This window comes from Phytophthora sojae, assembly GCF_000149755.1.
Source record: "Phytophthora sojae unplaced genomic scaffold PHYSOscaffold_4, whole genome shotgun sequence".
Lineage (NCBI taxonomy): Eukaryota > Oomycota > Peronosporomycetes > Peronosporales > Peronosporaceae > Phytophthora > Phytophthora sojae.
Genome location: NW_009258118.1, coordinates 4,127,318 through 4,150,992, shown reverse-complemented (window position 1 = coordinate 4,150,992; position 23,675 = coordinate 4,127,318). Strand labels below are relative to the sequence as shown.

At 55.7% G+C, this 23,675-nt stretch overlaps 7 protein-coding genes across 7 annotated transcripts; 2 read left to right on the top strand and 5 right to left on the bottom strand.

Moving 5' to 3' along the window:
* Positions 1-39: 39 nt before the first annotated feature.
* On the bottom strand, positions 40-1,340 carry PHYSODRAFT_498043 (hypothetical protein; the record flags this gene model as incomplete). Its single annotated transcript, XM_009528627.1, has 4 exons — positions 40-605; positions 680-801; positions 889-1,202; positions 1,284-1,340. The coding sequence occupies 4 exons, from the start codon at positions 1,338-1,340 to the stop codon at positions 40-42; spliced, it is 1,059 nt and encodes a 352-aa protein (XP_009526922.1).
* Positions 1,341-2,584: 1,244 nt separating this feature from the next.
* On the top strand, positions 2,585-4,105 carry PHYSODRAFT_285996 (hypothetical protein). The gene has a single exon (XM_009528626.1). The coding sequence runs from the start codon at positions 2,621-2,623 to the stop codon at positions 3,797-3,799; it is 1,179 nt and encodes a 392-aa protein (XP_009526921.1). The 5' UTR covers positions 2,585-2,620; the 3' UTR covers positions 3,800-4,105.
* Positions 4,106-5,407: 1,302 nt separating this feature from the next.
* PHYSODRAFT_500310 (hypothetical protein) lies at positions 5,408-5,791 on the bottom strand (the record flags this gene model as incomplete). The annotated part of the gene is made up of 1 exon (XM_009528625.1): positions 5,408-5,791. One exon carries the CDS (start codon positions 5,789-5,791, stop codon positions 5,408-5,410), a length of 384 nt encoding a protein of 127 aa, XP_009526920.1.
* Positions 5,792-7,083: 1,292 nt separating this feature from the next.
* Positions 7,084-7,483, bottom strand: PHYSODRAFT_315038 (hypothetical protein; the record flags this gene model as incomplete). The annotated part of the gene is made up of 2 exons (XM_009528624.1): positions 7,084-7,201; positions 7,308-7,483. The coding sequence occupies 2 exons, from the start codon at positions 7,481-7,483 to the stop codon at positions 7,084-7,086; spliced, it is 294 nt and encodes a 97-aa protein (XP_009526919.1).
* Positions 7,484-13,899: 6,416 nt separating this feature from the next.
* PHYSODRAFT_414593 (hypothetical protein) lies at positions 13,900-14,094 on the top strand (the record flags this gene model as incomplete). Its single annotated transcript, XM_009528623.1, has 1 exon — positions 13,900-14,094. A coding segment is annotated over one exon (195 nt), but the record flags the coding sequence as incomplete, so codon positions are not given.
* A 174-nt stretch (positions 14,095-14,268) lies between these two features.
* Positions 14,269-16,845, bottom strand: PHYSODRAFT_545333 (hypothetical protein). The gene has a single exon (XM_009528622.1). The coding sequence runs from the start codon at positions 16,189-16,191 to the stop codon at positions 14,305-14,307; it is 1,887 nt and encodes a 628-aa protein (XP_009526917.1). The 5' UTR covers positions 16,192-16,845; the 3' UTR covers positions 14,269-14,304.
* Positions 16,846-17,775: 930 nt separating this feature from the next.
* Positions 17,776-20,916, bottom strand: PHYSODRAFT_502603 (hypothetical protein; the record flags this gene model as incomplete). Its single annotated transcript, XM_009528621.1, has 1 exon — positions 17,776-20,916. The coding sequence occupies one exon, from the start codon at positions 20,914-20,916 to the stop codon at positions 17,776-17,778; it is 3,141 nt and encodes a 1,046-aa protein (XP_009526916.1).
* Positions 20,917-23,675: the final 2,759 nt, after the last annotated feature.

Here is a 23,675-nt window from a genome sequence, read left to right as displayed (position 1 = left end):
AATAAAGTATCAACAAGTATCGACAAAACTCTATTTATTTTACGTACTCAGCATGGCCTTGCGAACCAGCGAGTCGGTAGACAGCGTGGATTCGCATGCAAGCTGAAACAGTCTGCCGGCGTCCTTCACTTCCTGGCTTCTTGGAATTCCAACCAACACGTCGTTCTTGGGCGTGGCTGTAGGCGGGTGCATGACAAACATGAAGGTATCGTACTGCGCTTCCTCCGCCTGCATGTTGCGGTCACTCTCAAGGAGCGTCTTGCAGCGTCGGCGACGGCGGTTGATGTCCGTGTGCGCCACAGCTGCGCTACTCGAGTGTCCAAAGTCGGCAGCCTTCGCCAGCACTTCGTACTCGGTTCGTGACAATTCAGCAGCCAGTGTGGCGGAGCGAGGATAGGCCAACTCGCTCAGCTTGATCTTGCCGACGCAACACGGAGCCAGCACGTAGGCAGCCCGTTCCGCAAGGCACTTCTGCATCACCATGTCTGTCGCTTCACCGCATGCGTGCAGCGCAATGCCCACGTCGAAAGGCTTGTTGTAGTCGTCAATAAACCCGCAGAAGATCTCTACGTTGGTCAACTGGGCCGCCGCGATCCGCTCCTCCGCTGACAGCACAGTATCGATACAACATCGGGTTAGTTCGCTCACGTTGGTCACTACCAGAAGCCACCTGGCGTACCGATGGCAAGCGAGGGTTCCTTCTTGTCGAGAAGCACGAATGTGCACTGCGGAAACAGGCACGCTAGCGGCAGCGCTACGTATCCCGAGCCGGCACAGAACTCGACCACGATATCTCCCGGTCTGCAATTTTACAGTGCATTAATCAGTCTCATTTCGATATAGCCATCGTCACGATGGCATCGTGCCAATACACCGCAACTAACCGACCTGAGTATGCGCTGCAAGAAGATCGCTAAATTGTCCACTTGCTGCCGTTTGTTCCTTGCGCGCTCCGCCGGCAACTTTCCGTCTCGCGGGTGGATTCCGTCGGGCAGATCGGCCCAGGGGATCCCCTGCGCCGTCTCGGCCACCTCGTTGCAACCTTCTTCAGACTCGTGCAGGCACTTGAGCGGGTTGCAGCGGTACGTGGACTTGGTGCGCCCGAACGACGTGCCCTCCACGCGCTCCAGCAGCTCCTCGAACCAGAGCTGCGAGTTCTTGGGCGCCTGCAGCCCCTTCTTGCGCAGTTTGCGGAGACTTCGCTGCTTCTGGGACGACTCAGCGGACTCGGCAGTGGCAGTGGTAGTGGGGATGTCTGCAGATGTGTCGACAGACCGCGTGACGCCCCACTCGGCGTCGTCCCATGTGCCCCACGTCAACGTCGATAGCACGCTGTTCATCGTGCAGCATGAGTTGCTGGTCACGAGGAGGTGCGACTTTTGACCACGGTACGGCATACACATGCGATTTCGGAGGTAAACTTGTGATGGTCGGTCTCCTTCGCTTCCTTGCCCACGTCCTTCTTCGCCTTCTTGCCCGAGGCTGCGTTCATGGTAGTGTAGCTGCTTCGCCCATATATTAATATCGTTGCGAAAGTATAGATATCCTTCGCGATTTTAGTGCTAGGATGCCACTGTTCAACGAGGCACTTCAGCGTGCACTTCCATTTGACAGAGCAGTGAATGACATGGTGGAAACTGCGGCGACGCATACAAAAAACTGTACATGTATCTGAAGTTCCTATCACACGGATCTTCCTGCATTTAGCACATGCTTCCCCCAATAACTCTGCCCAAAAAGCAGCCACGGCGCCGCTCGAAGGTTCGTATCGGCCGATAACTGTTGGAGTTACACGCCCCTGGTCTCCGCAATCGACTGGGCAAAATCGTTGCGTGATGAACGCGATGGTCTCAGCCGTTCCGCCATCGTTGCCCGCTTGATGCTGCCAAACGTGGGGCTGTCAGCGCGCAGCAGCCAAAAGTAGGCCAGCGCAGCACCGCCATGAGCTGAGGCAGATTGCGCTTGTGATGGTAGAGCTCTCTGTCATCGCAGCCCAGCGCAGTAACGACGACGATCGCCAGCTCGCTCGCTTCGTCGTTGATGCTGCCAATTGCGTGTTCAAGGGAAGATCTGCGTGTTCAGGATCGGTGACCTGCCAAACTTGATCCGCCAAATGACTTGGATTTGTATGTGGGATGGATACAAAACAAGGCGTGGACTTGAAATGGGTGGTGCTAAAGCAAGCATGGCCCGGCCAGCGGCGAGGCCAATTCGGGCCGGCCACGTCAGCATCGATGTAAAACGTGGGGCTCCGGGCGCCCAGGACGCAGGACGGCACCACTCAAAGCGTTTCGAGCGCACGCAGCTTTCCTCGGCTTTCGTCGCTATAAATGCGGCGCCACGGAGCCACGTCCTACCCTTCTTGAAGCGGGCGTACCGTAGGCTCGGGAGCTGAAACCAGTCTCCACGTCGAGCGTTGCGGCCATCTGATTGGCAGAAAGCATGTCGCGCTGGTTCCACCACTCAAGCCCGAGGTTTTTCGGGCGTAAGCATGCCCGAGGTTTTAACCTCTTCCGAAGGCGAGGGCAACGGCCGACCGCCGGCCGCCCATGCGCCACCCGTGTGGGCTCTCATTCTGGAATTCGCTTCCCAAGCCCCGCGTCTCCCTCCTCCGACCAAGATGACTCAGACCGCCGCCCCCAAGGACCGCACCTTCCTGTTCACGTCCGAGTCCGTGAACGAGGGCCACCCGGACAAGCTCTGCGACCAGATCTCGGACGCTGTGCTGGACGCCTGCGTGTCGGAGGACCCCAACTCGCGCGTGGCCTGCGAGACGTGCGCCAAGACGGGCATGGTCATGATCTTCGGCGAGATCACCACCAAGGCCATCGTCAACTACGAGAAGGTCATCCGCGACACGATCAAGGAGATCGGCTACGACGACCCCGCCAAGGGCCTCGACTACAAGACGGTCAACGTCATCGTGGCCATCGAGCAGCAGTCGCCCGACATCGCCCAGTCCGTGGACTCGGTCACGGACGAGGACGTCGGCGCCGGCGACCAGGGCATTATGTTCGGCTACGCCTCGGACGAGACGCCCGAGCTCATGCCGCTGTCGCACGTGCTGGCCACCAAGCTGGGCTCCAAGCTCACGGAGGTGCGCAAGAACGGCACGCTCGACTGGATCCGCCCCGATGGCAAGACCCAGGTCACCGTGGAGTACAAGCAGGAGGAGGGCCGCATGATCCCGCAGCGCGTGCACACCGTGGTCATCTCGACCCAGCACAACGACGACGTGACCAACGAGCAGATCGCCGCCGACCTCATGAAGCACGTCATCCAGACCGTCATCCCGGAGAAGTACCTGGACGACAAGACGGTGTACCACCTGAACCCGTCTGGACGCTTCGTCATTGGTGGCCCGCACGGCGACGCCGGTCTCACTGGCCGCAAGATCATCATCGACACCTACGGCGGCTGGGGCGCCCACGGTGGCGGTGCCTTCTCCGGCAAGGACACGACCAAGGTCGACCGCTCGGCTGCCTACGCCGCCCGTTGGGTCGCCAAGTCGGTGGTGGCCAAGGGCCTTGCCCACCGTCTCCTTGTGCAGCTCTCGTACGCCATCGGTGTGCCCTACCCGCTGTCGATCCACGTCGACTCGTACGGCACGGTGAAGGAGGGTCTGTCGGACGACGACCTGGTGGAGATCATCAAGAAGAACTTCGACCTGCGCCCGGGCATGATCCAGAAGACCCTGAGCCTGAAGCGCCCGGTCATGCAGAAGACCGCCGCCTACGGCCACTTCGGCCGCGAGGACGCGGACTTCACGTGGGAAACGGTGAAGGAGCTCGAGCTGTAAGTGCTGGGAGCCAGATGATGTGTATATTGTCTCTCGCTTAATATTTGCCCAGCACTACGCCGCTTCGAGGAATCACTCCGCCGTCAGCTTTTTCCAGCAATGGAGAGTGGGGTGGAATCGGCGCTGCCGTGTCCGGTCCCTGCGCGACCTTTGGAGAAGTGTGCACTTTTGGCCCCTGCTGCCAACCGTCCATTCTTCTTGCGGGATCGCGTAGCGGGCGCGAGCAGTTTGCCCATTCCGCTGTCTCACGAGTTTCGTCATTAACTAAGAAAGTGGTTAACGACGGAATATAATAGGTTAGCGCTCAACTCTGTGTGATTTGTCTTGTTGGTTTAGGCGCACTTGCTGAAGCTGCGCATGCGTTGCTCCTGTTGACGTAAGGCCTGAACGAGCAGACCGAACGGCCTGGAGGCAACGTCTGACTTGTTGCAGCTGCTGGAAGAGCTCGGCGGCAGTGTATAGCGGTGTTGGGTGCGTGGGTCGAAGCGCTTACGTTGGCGTCGGCAGTTATCAGCGAGGTTGTTGGTGTCACGCTGGCGCATTGCCGAGCATATCTCCTGTGTGTGCCTCGAGAGCCTTGGCTTGTGAGGGAAACGCTGCTGCTTCGCGAGCTGAATACGACGACGCTGTGCACCAACTCTTTGTCAGCTACGGAGGAAAGCTACATATCAACCGCATGCAGCAACTTGAAGTTTACCTGTCGCTCGATTTGGTCGCGTTCTTGTCGGGCGACGAAAGCGGCCTCAGTCTCGATCGATATTTGCTTCACCATTGTCGATGTGTCTTGGGCTGCTGCTGTCGCTGCGCCTGCATGGGGTTTGCGCACGTACAATCGCTCAAACACGTCCTCCTTTTCTTCTGTGGCAGCTCGGCGGTGCCTACGAGACGGTAGTTTAACCGAGTCTGCTCTAGCCGCAGCAGCACAGGAAGGTCTACGGCACGTCATAGGTTTTGTATCGGCCGCCTCCATGGTCCTCACAGCTCGTCGAGGCCGAGCCACTAGCCGCGGTCGAAATGTGCATTCAATCTCCTCATCCAGTCGCTGCTGCTCTGCAATCACTTGAAGCATCCGTTTCTTCCAGCGGAGCTCTTCGGCCGCTTGGTAGTTGCGAATAACAGCGGCTTCTACTCGGTCTAGTGGAAGTGCCTTGAGCAATGAATGATAGTTTTCCTCCTCCTCGACGCGTTCTTCTTCTTGAAGCCTTGCTCTCACCTCGCCTGAAAGCAGCACCTGTCACTTAGCACACTTGTTTGCCGTCTCTCCATTACAACACTCGACCTGCTCACGTTTAGCGTCATTGCGCTTCTTCCACTGCAGCAACCGATGGACGGTGGCCGAGGCTTGAGCTGACGTCAACGTCGCCCTGTTCGGAGGCCGATTTTCTAGCATGGGACGTTAACTCGGGGCAAACGCGTTCTGCAGGACGTGTACGTACCTCCAAAGCATCCAGCCGCTCGCATCCTGGTCACTCCTCAACTATTGTACTTGTAGATTAAAGCCATCGTCCGGCCAGCGAAACCCCCAGCATTCATCCCATGCCAAGCAAAGAGCACTAACAACTCTCAAGCTCACCGCAAAATACTTCAGCTTGTTAGAGACAACCATTTCTACCGTTTCGTTACTGCTTCACGATCCCACGGACACACTCGCCGCGAGCTTGAGCCATTTTTCCCCGGTGATGGAGACAACCGCGACCAACAGGACGCACAAACGGCGTGGTCGCACGGATTCATGTGGACGAAAGCTTGTTCGCCGTAGCAAAGCTGGCACAAACCCTCGTCTTCTCCTCCTACCATCTCCAGTGCGCTAGTTTTGCGAGCATAGCCGTTAGGTCGAGGCGACTTGCGTGCACTTTGCGGCGTTTTGCGACTGCGCGGGGTCTTCTTTTGTTCGTCTTCACTAGTGAAAGTGGGCGGCAAACTCACAGTACTAACGATACTCTGACGCCGCGCCTTCCGCCGTGATTTCTGAGCTGTGTCAGACTTCTGCATTGTTGATCGACTCCGCTTGCGCGCGGACTCGCCATCGGTTGCAATCTGATTAACTTGCTCCGAGCTCTTCGACACATTTGCATCAACGCTCGATCGAAGCTCCCCCGAACTGGGTAGAACGAGGCTCCGCCTTCTCTCTCGCGAGCGTTTTTGCATAACTCTGGATACTGATCTGCGCTGTGGGGGCTCGTCTTGGGCAACTCGACTACCACACACTCGGGCGAATGTGTCGCGCCAACTCTTCCATATCTCTGCCCGCTTTCTATCCACAGCAGCCCGGAAATCTGGGTCTTCTTCTCCATCACGAGATGCTGGTACGTATTCGGGTTCCGCCGAGAAGAAATTCTTCCCAATAATCCAGCTTTTGCTGATATCGACTCCAATCGATGCAATAAAAAATTCCGAAGCACTTTTTGCTTCTTCCTCAGTCACAGTGGATGCAGTCGCTGGCGCAGACTGCAGAGCATTTATAGCTCCGTTCACCGCAGTTGAATCTTTCTCCGCCTTTTCACCTTGGGCAGGACACAGATGAAGCACCGGATTCACGTCATGCGCCTTCACGTACTCCAGATACCGCTGTTCGTACGTTCGCACCGGGATCTTCGCCCCTGTGACCGTGTCGGTGTACTCAAACAAGTCATCATCGTTGCGCGAGTGCTTGGCTTTCGTATGCCGCTCGCGATGCGAGTCCGCTTCGCCCCACTCCTGGTTCATCCGCTTCAGGTAGCATGTCAACTCTGCGACCGTCTTCTTGCGGTACTCTGAGTCAGCCGAGAACTTCGGGAGCTGCTTCGTCGTCGGTCCCAAGTGGTATCCAGTCCCTGCGTGCACCTGCTTCGCAATCTCAATTCCTTCGTCACTCATCGAATCGACCGTAGTGTATCTCCGCACCAGCTTCCGGAATTTCTCCCTCTGTGCGGATTCAGACATTCCACTATCCACTTGTAACTGTGATTCGTCACCTGCAACCTCCTCCTTTTTATGAGAAGTCGCGACACTATTTTGTTCCGACTTTGAGGGCGTCAACGCAGCTACTTCACCATTCTTCTCATCACCAGCAGCAGCAGTCATGTACTTCTTCACTGCCTGCAAGAACTCGTCTCGATGCGTCGCGCCGGCAAACGGTCCTACAGCAACAAGAAAGTTATCAATAATTTTTTTTGCGTCACCAATCCTACTCAGCATCGGACCTGGCATGAACGTCAGCTCGAGTTTGTTGCCGTCCGTGAGCTTCATCTCCACGCCCTGCACCGTGTTCTGCACTGTGGTGGGCAGCACCGTTGCGACGTGCTTCACCGCCACGAAGAGCGCCGCCGCCGACTTGGTCTCGGTCTCCGGCGGCGCGTGGTTGGTGATGTCCTGCAGCTCCTTCTTGCGCCGCTCCAGCGCGTCCGAGTCCGACTGCGTCGTCTGCAGCCACACAACGCCACTGCCTCCTTCCAGCGCCGCCACGCCCAGCGCCCCCAGGCCGCCCTCGATGCCCACGCCGTTGAACTTGGCGGCGACGTGCTGGAACATGGCGCCGCGCCTGTCCCTCCGCCGCTGCTGCTGCTGGAAGCGAGACAGCAGCCGCTCCGACATGCAGAAGCGGCTCAGCGCGCCCAGGTCCAGCCGCTTCGTGGCCTGCGACGCCCCCGCGTCGAACAGCTCCGAGAAGGACCCGAAGCCGTACGTGTCCTCGTCCTCCTCCATTTTCGAAGTGTGAACTCCCGCGCAAATTTTATTGATCTTTGAAAATACTGTTGAATTCCATTATTGATTTGAAACAAATTATTGACAAATAAAATACACCCATAATATTTCATTAGTTTTATTAAATGAATCCAATTATGGAGACGTGCTTGGGCATATTTTTGAATTATGGTAATACATACTTCTCTGGCCCACATAAGAAACAACATTCGGCATTAACAGAAAATCCCGCTAAGAGGCGAACACAATTGGAGGGGAACACAGAAAAACACATAATGCGGAAATAGTCGAATCGTTATGGTACTTCGGATCGTGTTCTGGCTGGGCAGCCGGTTAGAAATGTACTTCATGCAATATAGCGATGCTAGACACATGAAGCAATGCCCCCACGTGCCGCAAGCGCTCTAGTAGTAGTGCTGTATGAAGCGAATCGTACGGATTTTGAGTTTTTAGACATTTCACAGAGTGGTATCAGTGCATGCATCCTTCGATTTGTCGGCGGTCCACTCGGAGGTATTTCTCCCCCTCGGCCCCCGCAGAATTCAAAATCCAAATGAGCGAGAACGAAGGTCAGCGCGGGGAGACGGAGGCTAGCAAGTTCCCCGACATTACGTGCGGCTGCAAGAGGCCGCGTTGTCCTGTAACAGGCTGTTGGAAGTGTTCGAGGTGTGGCTGTAGCTGTGACGGACTTTCTCCATCCGTAAAGCGTGCGCGGACGCGAGGACGACCTTTAGCGGCTGTGGCGCTGGAGGGCTGTGAGCGTGCGCTGTCCGTGTCGAGCGTGGATCCTGCAATAAGTGTGGCTAAAAGATCAACGCGACAGAAGTCTCAAAGAGTCCGGAATGTACTGATTGACGATGGGAGTGATTGTGGAGATGTGGATATATCGCCGCCTGTAAACTTGAGTGCGGAGTCAGATGTGAGTGATTGTGGAGCCATGGATATATTGTCTCCTGTGAGTGTCGGTGCAGGGCCGGCTGCGTCTGCTGGTCTGCGTGTGCAAAACGAAGCTGGAATGTACCTGAGTCCGGCTATCTTCACGCCAACGCCTAAAGCTCGAAAACGAGTGGACATTTTTGCTGTGATGCAGTTTCTAGGTTGCGAAGAAACACAGATCAATATGATGAAGAAAAAACTTCCGTCAAAGGAAAGGCGTTGTTCTGAATCATTTTGGTCATCAAGTGCTTGTGGGACTGGCAACGATCCGTGTCAGCAGGAATCGCAAAATGCATTTGGAGATCAGCCCCGGATCGCACGTGAACGTCAAGAACGAGCTGCCGCGTTGCGACTGGTTTGGAACTTGCTGAGTCACATTTGCACGATATTGTGTCGTAAACAAACTGCTTCTGTGTTTCTGGAGCTGTTTCGATCGTGGATCAGTCCAGGCCAGATCTCTACAATCTCTAAAATCGCGACACCAGTCCGCGTCTTCATGGCTACAAAACGTGGATCAGTTGAGCGGCGGTGTGTTCGAGCCCTGTTGTGTGACGCGTTTCCTCTATCAACTTTGACGAACACGGCGGAGCAGATCGAAGAGTTTTCATTTGGCAGAAAAAACTATATGGCGTGGCAAAAGGATCTCCAAGTGCTTCTAGAGGAGGGTCGGATCGAAAAGCCGAAGTGGTCGCGAGCTAAGTACGAAAAAAGCACAATAGATGAAGCTATCCGGCATGTCTTGTCAATGGACAATGTAGCTTTTCTTTCTTGGGGGACGAAGACTGCCAAGGTTGATGGCAAAAAAACAGATCGCTCCGTCAATTCAACGCCGAAAATCAATTACGGTCATCTATGAGCAGTACCGTGCGCGCGGGGGTAGTATTACCAGAAGCACGTTTTATCGACTTGCTGGTGCATTGACTCATGGTGAGGTGCAAGCGCGTTGTGCCGTTGATTACGTAACGGTTTTTTTGGTGAACGACAATTTCAGGCTGCTAGAGCGAATTGTACGCGAGTTACTTCCTGAAGCATCGATCGAGCTGCTACCCAAATTGTCAATATTGAGGGAGTGGCTCAAGTATGGAAGCGGCTTTGATATCGACACAGACAGCCACCCCGATTGCTCTAAGTGCCCAAGACATCAAGTTACGTACGGGCTTTCCCTGCCTAAACCGGGCGACCAAAGCTCTCGGACCGTGTGCTGCCGTCCTTGTGTGTCAATGTGTCAACTAATCGACGACGTTACAAAGCGGTTGACAGTTGCAGAAGTCGATTCAACCACACTTGGAGTTGTAAAGGAGTCGCACAAGAAGATGGAGCTCTTCTTAGGTCATCGCATACGCGTACGAAATCAGCAGTGGGCGCTCCGTGAAGCGGCGGAGGCCATAAGCAACCGCTGCCAGAGAGCCACTCCAACGAGGCTTTAGTAATTCTCGACTTCAAGATGAAACTTGAGCCGACATATTTTCGTGAGAAGACAGTCGAACATTACGGTAAGCGTGGTATGTCGTGGCATGGAGCACTTGTGCGCTATTGGATGTACGATGAAGACAGTGGGGAGGCCGTGGAGACCAAGCACTACTTTGATCAGATCTGTAATGGAGATAATAAGCAAGACAAGGAGGCGACTGCAGCGCTGGTCGAAGCGCTTCTGCTTTCGCTTCGCCGGGACGTGCCCCATGTCACGCGCTTGACATTTCAGTCCGATAACGCGTCGAACTACCAAAATGCGTATTTGGGATTGATGCTTCCGATTCTCGGAGCGGTTCATGGATATTATGTCATGCGGTACGTGCACTCGGACACGCAGGACGGAAAATCGATGTTGGATGCGCACTTTGCAACGGCTTCAAGGAAGGTGAAGTCTTGGGTCCGCCAGGGTAATGACTGCGCAACACCTGCAAAAGTTGTGGAGGCTCTGACAGCAGACGGTGGTTTACCGAATTGTATTGCAGAGCTAATTGAGCAGGATCGAGCGCATGGAGCGGAGCTGTCTCAACAAGTGCGGCCGCTGGAGAAGTCGCTGTCAAAGACTATTGATCGCGCAAATGACATTTTCTATGATTTTCCCTTGCCGCTGGCGCCATTGGAGTCGGGTTTCGACTTGAAGAAAGTCCCTTCATACAGAATGAAGGTCTTTGCTTACTCTGGTGTTGGCGAAGGAACCGACATAATTGTTGATCCAAGTGGCGGTAGGTGTAGTGTTGCTTGCGAGCCTGCCTCTGGAGTAGGCGTTGTTGAAGACGATGGTGCTTCTGTTGTTGCTGCAAGTGCAGGACCTGGTCATGGCAGAGCTGGCACTGTCGCTCACCAACGACAAAACCAAGAAAGCAATGACAACATTCAGCGGCGCTTACATTTTGATTGTGATGAAGTGGTCGGCGATTCACGAGTGTGCGATGGTGTTCAGCGAGATAGTGGGCAAAACGACTGTGATGGAGATGAAGATGTCTCTGATTTTGAAGTCGAAGACGAATATCTTTTGGATGACGATAGCGACCTAAGCGCCGGTGAAGATGATTCAGCTGTAGTAGGCGAGGCGGTGGTATTACCGCACGAAGCTACGGGGATCATGACAGGGATTCGGATCAAAACGAGTGCTCAAATTCGACGTCGTACACGTGTCATGAGCTCACTTACACCTGTGCAAGCTCAAGATACAAGTGTAACAGAAGAAAATGTTACTGAAAACGATGTCGAGGCGTACGCGAAGCGCAAACTTCTCAAGCTAAATATTGGGGGAGATTTTGGGGATTTTGCAGCTCGTGGCGAGCTTTCATCCAAGATGCTCACCATTTATCCCAGTGCAAACGCAATCGCTCCTCCAGTTACGGCCAGGATGGCGAGTAATGAAGCTGTTTCTTCCGCTGCTAATAACCCAAGCTCACTGAGCGAGGCGCCTGCTACGAGATTGGAAGCAGCAGTCCACGCATCCAAAACTGTGCCAACCGATGCTGACGCGTTCGAGTCTGATTTAGATGATGGCAGCGAAAAGAGCGACAACGAATTTGTGTTGCCTGATGCGGATTCATCTGAGCAAGATTTCGGAGAGCACATAGCGCCTAGTGCTGGAGGTACCTGTTTAGCTGATGGCCGTGACGGAAGCTCAGCAATTTCTGTGAACCCGTTAAAAATGGGCTGGGCAAGACGGCCAAAGCGAGGAGAGATGTACGGCACCAAATACGTAGCACTTTACGAAAAGGAGATTGAAGCAATGTTTCAGCAAGGTGAAAAAGACCAAAGTCAAAAGATGGGTCCGGCGAGAATGCTGGAGGCTCTCATATTGGCTAATCCACACAGGTATAATTTGCCCGGAGAAAACGAGATTCGAGGGTTCATCACAAAGTTGATGAAGCGACGACGGCAACCCACATCTCAACTAGCTCAGCAACCACAACTGCGAGCTGAAAGAGAAGCCTTGGAACTCCCTGAAATCTCTACCTCGGAAAGGTCTTCAAATTCGAGTGGCGATACCGAGCGTTCAGATCCGCAGCAGCATCTAGGTCAAAAGAAAAAGAAGATGGTACCGGCCTATGCCAATTTCTTGGCAGGACTTGTGAAAGATGATCCTCGAATCATGCCGAGACATGCGTTAGCCATGCTGTACCACCAGTTTCCTGATGCTCGGGGCAAGGCAGATGAAAAACGTGTCCGGGATAAAGTTTCTGATCTCAAAAGGAAGCCGAAAATACGTCGAAGTCGTGTTTCCTCACCTACATCTACACCTTCAAGCTAAATATCGAGCACATTTGCGTCGGACATCAAGGGAAGCAACCCACAGCTAGTGGATATCCTGGCACCAAGCCGTGCTGGACTAGAGGCGACGCGGTGGCACGAGAGCGACTGGTGTCTGGCGGGCACGCACAAAGTAATCTACTTGATGCGGCGGGCGAGGTTTAACGACGAAATGCTGTGCACAGTTTTTCCCGGTAAGAGGACAGATAAGCAACATGTTACAGCTTCATTCAGGTGCTGATTCAAGTCCATTAATGCATATGCTGCTGTTTGTGAAGATGTGCCACAGGCGGCACCAGAAGCAGCGGGGTGGCGTCCATGGCTTTGACACATTCGTGATGGGGACCATTGCTATCACTGAGGTGCTCGACTAGAAGCGTACGGACTGTATTTTTCGTGTTTGAGAGTGTTTTTCGGGTGCTTACAGTGCACGTTTGTTTGTACTTGCGTTGACAGGGCGGTACACACCGAGCACGACTTTAACTGCGAGTGTGTGGATCTGATGCTACTTTTCTGGAGCGGATTCACTTGAAATCTCAAGGGCATGGGTCTACGCAAGCCACGGTCGCTCCTACCTACTTTTCAACCGACCACGGTGGATTGCAACCTCCTACAAAGCCGGACATGAACTGCCCAAGCGATCGTGTCGAGTCCTCAGGCAAGAGCCGAATCACCAGCTACCTCACCAATCGCGACGACGGGGTCGAGAACGTGGATCATACATAACGTCTCCGACTCCGATAACAGCGACGAAGAGAGCGATGTGAAGACATGCGAGGTGGTGTTGGCGCCGCGCACTGCCAAGCCGCAGACCGTGACGGTATCCACGAACGTGACGCTGGTGGACTCGGTGTCGTCGTGCGCTGTGGTGGCGGAGGTGTGGCATGTGGTTCGGAGCATCCTGGATCCTCGGTCTCTGGTGTCGTCGGCGGTGATGTCGCAGCTGTTGGTGGTGGAGAGCTGAGAGGACGAGCCGGCGTTGCTGTCGATGAGCGCATTGAACGTGCCGAGCGAGTCGCTGGACAGCACCGCGAGTACTGGTCCGTGGACGTGGAAGTTCACGGGCGCGACTTTGGCGCTTCTGTGAGCGGCTTGGCCCTCGACGACGATTCGTTGGAGGTGGAGGAGCGTGCTGGCGGCAGCGTGGTGGGCGTGTCGACCGTGTCAGCGGTGACGCTGGCTCGGAATGCTCCGTCGGATAATGGGTCTGCTGCAGCGGACGTGCTGCAGGTGGTCCCAGTGGTGTCGTTTTCGGGTGTGCTCCGAGTGTCCGTACTCGTGCTCTGTCGAGAGCGGGTTCGAGGACATCCGACATAACGACGGCGACACGATCCAAATCGTGGGTAACCCCTGCCGTTGAGGTGCAGACAGCGCTTGCTCTCGCCTCGTGGAACATGTACAGCGCTATTTCGAACTAGGGAATTCAACTCGCCATCAAGTGCACCAAGTACCTCATCAGCCTCACTAAGTCGTTCCTCAAGTACGTTCTCTCCTCAAGGTGTGCAACCTAGAGACTCCGGAAGACGGGCTGTTCGCCATCCTCTATCAGAGCGACAATATCGATATCCCAGTGACCATCTCCTACTGCATGGGGGAATGGCGTCCGATGCAGTCAAACTCGCTGACGGCATGCTCCGAGTACGCGCTGAGGGAAATCATCTCGTACGGGGACGCCATCGTCTCCAGCTGGAAACGGTTCACGGGCTTCATGAAGACACGGGCTTCATGAATAACTCACGATGGGCGAGACAGTCGACTCGCTCAGCGAGAAGGACATCACCAACCTGAAGCCTGCGCTCGAGTCCAACTCAACCTGCGGCTTCGACATGAAGCGGCTGCTGGACCACACGTGGCTGACTGTGGCAGAGCTGCGTCGACTGAACCCAGGAATCTCCGAGGACAATATCCGCGTGATCATGAGCCAGTCGAACCTCGTCCTGGGCAAATGTTGCCACCACCACCACCGTTCGCTGCTCAAGCTGCTCGTTGTCTAGAACACTACCAAAATACCACGCACACACCAGCTACTTGTTGGAGCGCATCGGAGGTATTGCAGGTCCGTCTAACGGCGAAGGCTACGCCGCCCCCGATGTCAGCTTTGAAAACCCAAGTATACCAGAATCAAAGTTCCCTATAAATTTTCGTAGAAGTTAAGAATTGGACTTTGGTGCGGGCTGGACGACGCGAGGGAAGTGGACCATGTAGCGCGAGATGGGGTCGGCCGTGTACTTGCGTGTGTTCTTCTGCAAGTCGTCGCGGCGGTGGCCCGACAGTCGCTGGATGAGTCGATACGCAACGTCACGGTCGGCGAGGAGCTGCTCGTCCGTCTTCTTGCCGATCTGCGCCACCATCCAGGCGGCGTCCAGCGCACCCAAGAACCCGTGGCAGATTCCGAGGCTCTCGTGCCACAGAGGCTCCAGCAGCGAGTCGCCCATGAGACCCACGTAGAGCTTCTTCCCGTGCGACGAAAGGATGTTCGCAGCCTTGTCCGCACGGGTGAGCGTGCTGAAGTCGAACAAACTCACGCGCGTGAAGTCCGTCTTCCTCGGGATGCCAGCGAAGTCGACGACACGCTTGGCAAGCTCACGGAGGGCCATTTCGTTCAGGTTGTCGTCCATGACCAGATCCGTCGCGCTCGGACGGTTCTGGCTTAGTACTCGCCGGTCCAAGAGGTTTTGACGCTTCGGGGTCATCACTATGTAGTGCATTTCGCCGCGATAGTACACGACGTTCTCCATGTCGAAGCCGATCTCACGCAGCTTGTCGAGCATTGGGTGCTTGCGTTGAGTGGTCCACGAGAACTCCTTGGCCTTGGATTCATCCGACGTCCCCAGGTTCGGGAAGTAGCAGACGATGCCCAGCTCCTCCTTGCTGCTGTAGACAAAGCGGTTGATACCCGCAGGTTCGGCCAGCGTGTCGTTCGTCCCGGATGCTCCAAGCACTGCGGTAAACTCCATCTTGGGGATCTGAGGCTTCGTTGTCACCGAGTAGAAGGGGTTGCCGCCGTTCTCCTCCAAAGCGGGGGGCACAATGGACTCGAAGTCGGTCGAGGAGTGCACCTTCACGCCAATAAGCAGCGCCACCTTGAGCAAAATGACCTGCAGCTGCCGCGTGCTCACGTGGAAGTACGTGCTGGTCTTGCAAAAGTGCGAGAAGAAGACCTTGGCACCAAGTGCAGTCATATCCTGCACGACCCACGGCCACAAGTGAAGCCTGCTCTCACGACTGAAGACCGCTCGCTTCTCCACGACTACCATGTGTCCTCCAAGCAACGCCGTCTCCACAGCAGCACGCAGACCGACCGGCCCAGCTCCGACGATGCAGACGCTCTTACCGGTAGCAGGTTTGCGCTTGTAGACCTCCAAGTTGAGCCGCGCGTCCAGCAGCTTGAAGAGCTGCTTGTGTCGGAAGCTCAGCTTGCTGTACACGGCGGCCTTGATGTGGTAGTAAATGTGCCAGGGCTCGTCCACCACGATACCGTTGAGACCGCAGCCGGTCACCAGGTTGTTGAAAGCTGCCAGCGTGTCTTCCAGGTCGACTGCCGCATCGAACGCCTTGTAGGACTCCTGCACAACCTTGGCCTGCGCACTGTCCGTAATGACTGAAGGAGCTGACGGGATCGACAAGAGCTCCGATGGTGCCTCTACCGGTAGAGGCAGGAAGTCTTTGTCATGATCGCTCGAGTCGTTGGTGGACCTCGAGTGGTTGGACCACTGCGTGCTCGAAAGCCGACGGAATCCTCGCTTCAGCTGACCGTTCTTCTTGTTCATGTCGTCGCGAGTAATGTGATCGATGGCGGTCAAATGCGACAGGATTCGGGTCATCGAGTCCTCAGACAGCTCCGTCCTTTGGCAAGTCCTCAACGTCTGCTCCAACGTCGCGAGCAGTGCCATCCGGACCGAAGACTTGCCAGCGACAAAAGGTTCGTGTTTCGACCTCGAAGGGGGTTTAAGGCGCCTGGTCTTGAACAAGTCACCACTGCCTTCATCGTCGGAAGCTTGGCCACGGCTGAGGAATTGCGCGAGTTTCGTGCCCATGCGATCGAAGTGACTGGCGAAAGTCTGCGGCTCTTTAACCTCTGGCACCGACACATTGCTGGCACTCAAATTCGAAGACGAAAGCTGTGACTGCACGAGTGACGCATCCACGATGGGGGCTGCATCCACATCGGACGAAACACTGCGGTTGTACGAGAAGTTTCCACTTCCAGAGCGACCCAATGAGTCAAGAAGCTTGACGGTGCCGTAGCTCTCATCGCCCACCACGTCGTCACGCACAGGTGCTGCTGCTGCTTTGTCATCAACCGACTGGATGGAGTTGACGGTTCCGGTCGACGCCTTCTCTTCTTCCTCGATCAGGAGCTGCCTCACCTTTTGCCACGCCAGCTCCTTCTCCGCGCGAGCTTTCTGCTTCCGTTCAGCTTCTTCCGCCACGATCCGGCTAAGTTGAGTCGCATCAATATCCGTAGCATTGATTGTCACTCCATGTCCACTTCCAGACAGTGGGGCTGAGACGTACGGGATCGACGGCTTCCTAGTAGACCGTCGACTACTATACGCACCGTCTTCGCCGTCGGTGCTGTTGGCACCTTCGTCGTCTCTGTAGAGTTCGTCCAGATACTTTTCACCGGCTAGGTAGTCGAGGAGCTGTCGACGGTTGGCTGTTTGAGGCTCGACCTCGCTGAGGCGGTCCCCGAGGCTGGACGCGTCGCTGGACTCGAGCGCGTCCAAACAATGCGAGTCGATGAGGTCTTCACCGAGATAGTTGTCGAGTCTATCTGTGGGCTCCAGCTCGGGCTGACTGGATGAAGCTGGAGCTGGATGCCCGTTGAATTGGTCGAGAGTCGCCATTGTCCTGAAGTTTTCACCAAAAACTTGGACAACAGCACGAAATCGGATTGAGGGACTTGCAGCGGAAACTGAACTGACCCTGAGTCTCTCTTGCCAATCAAGACAGCAGCACCATCACATCTCGTCTTCAACCTCATGGCCGGATGTATTGACCCACCCACTCTCCCCGCAAACGCAACATCGTCCTAGCTTACCCATACCAAATACGATTGCAGTCGCCGTATGATACTTGTAATCGGTGCCAGAAAAATAGCACAGCACACCCCTGCCCAGTTCAGTAAGCAGCCGCTGAAGGCTCTATGGGGTAAGATGCAAGTGTATTCTCGACTCTTATCCCAGCGTAAAACTACGCATCAACTTCCGTATGCTTCATTGCGTGACTGCCAGTGTCCTTGCGTAATTGCGACGCAAGCAAGTTGCAGCTGCATTGAGCTCCTGAAGAATCTACCTATCCACACATATCCCTGGGTTACAGCCCGTCTCACTCCACTCGAGACGCGAATAGTACTCAGAAGTACATGAATTCTCCAACCAAACCTTTACCTCAACTCCGTTCAGGTAGAGGTTCTGTATCAGTAAGTTGGACAGTCGTTGCCTTAGCTGTTTCGGTAGGTGTACCACGTAGTGCTGACAGCACTGTGCTGTAGGTGGCAGTCTGCCACTGGCAGATACCTCGCGTGAGTAGGTCGTCTTGGACACAAAACAACTACTAGTATGCATGTACTACAAAGAAGTAAAGAAACAAAATGAAGGGGGCTTATATTCACAATTTTAACACAACTGCGGGAACTTGACCGTGTAGCGCGACTTGGGGTCGACCGTGTACTTGCGCACGTTCTTCTGCAAGTCGTCGCGCCGGAAGCCGGACACATGCTGGATGACTCGGTAGGCCATTTCGCGGTCGGCCAGCAGTTGCTCGTCCGCCTTCTTGCCGATCTGGGCCACCATCCAGACGCCGTCCAGCGCTCCGAGGAAGCCACGGCAGGTTCCGACGCCCTCGGGCCAGAACGGCTCAATCAATGAGTCGCCGATGAGTCCGACGTAGAGCTTCTTGCCCTGTGACGTGATGATACTCGCGGCCTTGTCGGCGCGAGTGCGCGTGCTGAAGTCGAACATACGGATACGCGAAAACTCGGCCTTCTTGGGGATCCCTAGGAACGACACGACGCGCTTGACGTAGTCGTGCAGCGTACCCTTGTTGATGTTGTCGTCTTGAACCAGGTCTTGAGGCTCCGGGTGGTTCACCTTGAGCACCTTTTGCTCCAGCAGGTTCTGTCGCTTCGGGGTCATCACCAGGTAGTGCATCTCGCCGCGGTAATAAACAATGTTCTCCAGGTCGACGCCGATCTCGCGCATCTTGGCAAACATTTGCTGCTTGAACTGGATGGTCCACGAGAACTCCGTCACCTTCTTCTCCTCGGTCGTGCCCAGGTTCGGGAAGTAGCACACGATACCAAGCGCCTCCTTGCGACTGAAGACGAACCGGTTGATGCCCGCGGGCTCAGCCAGCTTGTCGTTGGTACCCGACGCGCCGAGCACTGCGGTAAACTCCATCCACGGGATCTGCGGCTGCGTCGCCACGGTGTAGAACGGCTTGTTGTCGCTCTCTTCCGAGTTGGGGGAGATCACCGACTCGAACGCCGTCGACGAGTACACTGTGACACCGACAAGCAGAGCCACCTTCAGCAGAATGAGCTGCAGCTGACGAGTGCCGACGTGGAAATACGCGGTTGAGTGGCAGAACGAGGGGAAGAAGACCTTCGCACCGAGCGCCGTTAGGTCCTGCACCACCCACGGCCACAGGTGCAGAATGTTCTCACGACTGAAGTGCTTGCGCTTCTCCAGCACCACCACTTGGCCGCCGAGCAGCGCCGTCTCCACAGCGGCGCGCAGACCCACAGGACCGGCGCCGATGATGCACACACGCTTCTTGGCAGCGGGTTTGCGTTTGTACACGTCCATGTTGAAGCGCGCGTCCAACAGCTTGAAGAGCTGCTTGTGACGGAAGCCCAGCTTGCTGTACACGGCCGCCTTGATGTGGTTGTACACGCGCCACGGCTCGTCCACCTTGACGCCGCTCAGGCCGCACTCCGTCAGCAGCTTGTTGAAGCTCGAAAGCGTTTCAATCAAGTTCTGGGCCGCGTCGAACGACTTGAAGGCATTCAGAACGCCGGGTCCAGTCTTCAACTTGGCGTTGTCAACCGTGGCAGAAGCGGACACGATCGGCGCAGGCTCACGCGGGATCTCAGCGACCGGCTTGGGAGGCACAGGAGCCGGAGCCCGACGCGGCTTCTCGTGCTCGTGCGAGTCGTGCTCGCTCTTGGCCCATTGCGCACCGGACATTCGACGAACGGCACGGTTCGGCTGGCCGCGGTGCTTCTGGATGTCGTCGCGCACGATCTGGTTGATAGACGTCAGCAGCGTCGAGATGCGCGCGATCGATACCTCGGACAATTCGTTCTTCTGGCACGTATGCGAGATCTGGTCCAGCGTAGCGAGCAGCGGCGTCATGCGCGCGGAAGTTGCGCCATAGATGGCCGGGGCGGCAGGAGGCTCCGGCGGCTTGGACGCGTGGAACGCTGCCTCCAGCGTCATCTTGTCGCTGGACGCCTTGGACTGGAACGGCGAAGGAGGGATAATGCGACGCACACGCGGCGTGCTGCTCTCCTCCGATCCCATCAACGAACCACCGCGGTGCAGGAACTGCGCGAATCGGTTGCCCAGTGTGTTCGAAGTCGGCGGAGACACCGACTCATCGTTGCCCTGCGTGAAGGACGTGCTGGTGTCCGCCTCAAGCGACGAGGCGATCGATCGAGGCGACGAGCACTCGCTCGGAGGACCGGAGTCGTCCACCTCCGACGGCACGCTGCCGCCGTTGCGACTGCGGTGTCCGTCGTCCACCACCCGGTCCAAGTAGTCGAGCAGATTGACCTTGCCGTAGTCGTCGATCACCGTCTCCCGACGAACAGTGGATTCGTCTACAGATTTGATAGTCGCCTCGTTGTCCGAGCCTTTGCGCTTGGCAGCCTCGCGCTCCTCCTCGAGCAGGAACTGGCGCACCTTCTGGCGCGCGAGCTCCTTGTCGGCGCGCGCCTTCTGCTTGCGCTCGGCCTCCTCGGCCACGATCCGGCTCAGCTGCTGCGAGTCGACGTCCTCGGGGTTGAACAGCATCATGCGCGACTTCTGGGACACCACCTTGGTCACGAACTTGTTGCGCGGCTCGGAGGACGCCGGCGCCGAGTGCGCGGACGAGAAGGACTGGCTCGCGTCGCCACTGTGGCGCTTGTCCTTCTTCTCGTGGGCCAGGAAGGCCTGCAGGCGGCTATTAGCGCGCGCCGAGCGGCTGCTTAGCGTGTGCAGGTCCTCGGCGTGCTGGAACTTGGGCTCGTCGTCGCTGTCGACGAGGTCGTCCAGTCCGGCCTCGTCCTCTCCGGCCTCGCGCTCCTCCTCCTTGTAGACGCCGTTGAGGTAGCGCTCGCCCACGTCGTTGGCGAGGAAGTCGAGCAGCTTGCGGCGTCTCTGCGTCGACTGCTTGGGGGCGTCGCCCTCCGCCGGGTACGTCTGGTTCAGGAACTCGTTGAGCTTGGCGGCCTTGGCGTCGTCCGCGTCCGCGCCGCGGTGCACGGCCTGCGACTCCTTGACGATCTCGGCGTAGTCACCGTCGCTGAGGCGGTCGATGGCCTCGAGGCCGCTGGCGTCGATCAGGCCCTCGCCGATCCACGTCTCGCGGCGGCTCACGGTGCTGCGCCGCACGTCGTGGTCGTGCGGCTCCGTCTCCGGCTGCTGCTGGTCCTCGCGCACGGTGGGCACGGACTGCACGCTGCGCTTGCTGGCCCCGGACGAGCGCGGCGAGAGGAACACGTCGCCGCCGCCGTCCGAGGACGACGACGAGTGCGTGTCAATGTCCGCCATGGCGCTGGAGGGCTGCTGCTAGCCTGCTTCGCTCTTCGCTTCTAGGCGCGCGCTCTGAGGTAGATCGCTCGACCTGCGCTGCGCACCGCAGAATTCTCACTGAGCGCCGGCATTGCGCGCTGCCTGCAGGCAAGGTTGCGTGGCTGTGTTTCGTCGTCGGCGGGTTCAACCGAGCTCGGCCCTAAGCCCGGCTTGAAACCCCGAGCTTGAAAGCTCAGGGTAATGCTGGTGACGCGAATCGGCGAATTAGAGTCCTGTCTCTAAGGGCTAGAGACAGGACAGCGTGTTTCTTTGTGTCCTTTCGGCGGACTTAAGAGCAGCTCGGATTAACTGGCAGTAACCTTACAAGAGCATGTTTGGGAAAACTGTTTTGGGGTGTTTTGGGGGGGGGGTCCGTTTTAACTTAAAAAAAACACGTTCAATTAGGTGTTTTATAACCGTCTATCCAGGGGCGGAACCAGGCCCTATAGGGGGGGCACCCCCCCTAAAAAATTTCAGACCCCTCACTTGACCCCCTTTTTTCAGCCCTCTGGAGCGCTATTTTCGAGCCTCCACCTTACGCGTTGTACCCCCCTTATTTTTGACCCACCCACCCCCCTACGATTTGGGTCTGGTTCCGCCCCCCTGTTGGAGCTATCGCAAAATGACGACGTTGTTCTTGCCACCATTCTACGGCAACGAGACGGATGAGCGCAAAGTCACAAAGCATACAACACTCCAATCTTGTCGAAATGCCCGCGCGTGCTGTTCTCGAGTCGAAAATGTGCACGTGCTTGTAATTTATACTGGGATAGGAAGCGACGAAGTGCTGATAGGATTAATTCGGGCGCTGTTCCTCCGTCCAGTCGAAACCAGTGATGAACCGTTAACATGTCTTAGGTCAATTTACAGTAAGTGGAGTCGATTGACCGAGTGTTCTCGACTTTTCAAGAATGATGGAGACTGGTCCAGTTCATTTGCAAATTCGTCAAGTCAAAATTCGTTTAATTGATTTTGCTCTAAAATCGATTGTACATCGTGCTCATAGTGGTGGTACATTGTCGGGTAGATTCTGCGCGCAGGAGAGGAGCATGCGGATTGCGTAAATATATCGGTAAATGCAAGCGCTGACAAAACAGCATGGTTTGATGATATGTTGGTGCAGGTCTTACTAACATCACTAGCGGGCCGCATCAGGAGTCGGCCAGCGATCACCTACGTGTTTAAGTCGAAGGTCCGCTGCAGTATGCAATATATCGTCGTCGTTAGTGGAATGCTAGAAGATGTCGTAGTAACATCAGCTGAATAAGTGGTTCTAAATAGCGGCGGTCCTAATTAGGATGCGGTGAAAAGTTAGTTAACAGTAAGCAATCCTATCCCATTCTTCGCGTAGCCCTAGTCAGCCAAAAAACCAATGAGTAGGCCGCTCTGAGTTTATATAAACAGATGGATCGGTAATTTACTCTCTCAAATAGCAATAGCACGCCCGTGTATTGTTCAATAAAACACTGGGGTTAACGCATTTGCTTTGTTAAAGGATCCCTTAGCGAACTTGTTCTAAGTTGACCTCAAACTAAACTTTTCCGCGCACGATCTACTGCAGTGACTGCAATATAATACAATGCATTATATGTAAATATATTATATTTACGTAGGGGGAGATCCGGTTGGGGCCAGTAATTTTGAACTAGAAACTAATTTGGTCTGCGGTCCGTTAAACAACTACTACTAGTAGTAGTAATTTGTTTAGCGTTTCATTTTAGAGGAGTCATATGCGAAGCCGCTGACACGCTTCCAGCAGGCAAAGTTGGCGGCATCGAGCGTCTTTCAGGGTGTCATGGATTTATTTCAAAATTACGGCTATCTAGAGTGTACTTAGTAGGTAAGCTTTACGACTGCGCCTGGATGAATAGCAGCCGGACAAGGCAGAGTACATACGGACGCGCCTAAAACTATCAAACGCGCACTGCACACCGATCACAGCACACCGTTCAACGCGAGAAATCAAACCTACAATCACGCTGCAGCAGCGATCGCGATTCACACCGCTGTGCCAAACGATCCGATCTAGGGCTGTTCAGCGTGTAGTCGCGCACGTAGTGCAAAGCGCTGTGTATGTATCCACCTCAAACGTGCAGGAGCTGAGAGTGACTCCAGCAGATTCAACGAATCCTTTCGGTGCTCTTGAACCGTAAGTTGAAGCGGAAGCGCCTCCCTCTATGTAGGGACCGTCCGCCTCTCGCACATACAAAAGTGCAATGACCGACCACCGCAGACCTCTCTACAAGAGGCTTTCGGCCGTGGTCACATAGGTCACGAAGCGCTGCAGACGGTTGCCATGATACCGCATGCTTCCTCGGTTGAGCAAACCTGGTTTGTATGGAGCGCTGTGTGGCCACCCATCAATGCATGCGGCGCCGCGTTGTCACATTTGCGCCTGCCCGCCGGGACAGCAATGTGGCCTGCCTGACCTGCAGCTCGCCGCTTACATGGAGTTGCCGTGATCGACGTGCTGATGGTTGAGCCTCGATCGGAGGCCACCAGCGCCTCACGGTGTGTGTAATCTGCCGGTGCCGCAAGACTCGGCGGCGTAGCGCTACACTTACATGTATCCAACAGCCACCAGTACACTGCGATTCAACAACGTGGTCGATGCAGGCTGCAGCAGTTCGCTGCGTGCGATCGAATTTGTTAGTCGAGTGCCCGTTGGATAGTGCGTTAAGGAGCAATTGACTTCCGCCGATCCGCCGGTGCTTGCACTCGCATCGGACGCCGCGCAA

What these genes read in the sequence shown, in the direction of transcription:
- PHYSODRAFT_545333 (XM_009528622.1), bottom strand. Translation starts at nt 16,191, where the DNA reads ATGGGCACGAAACTCGCGCAATTCCTCAGCCGTGGCCAAGCTTCCGAC.
- PHYSODRAFT_285996 (XM_009528626.1), top strand. Translation starts at nt 2,621, where the DNA reads ATGACTCAGACCGCCGCCCCCAAGGACCGCACCTTCCTGTTCACGTCC.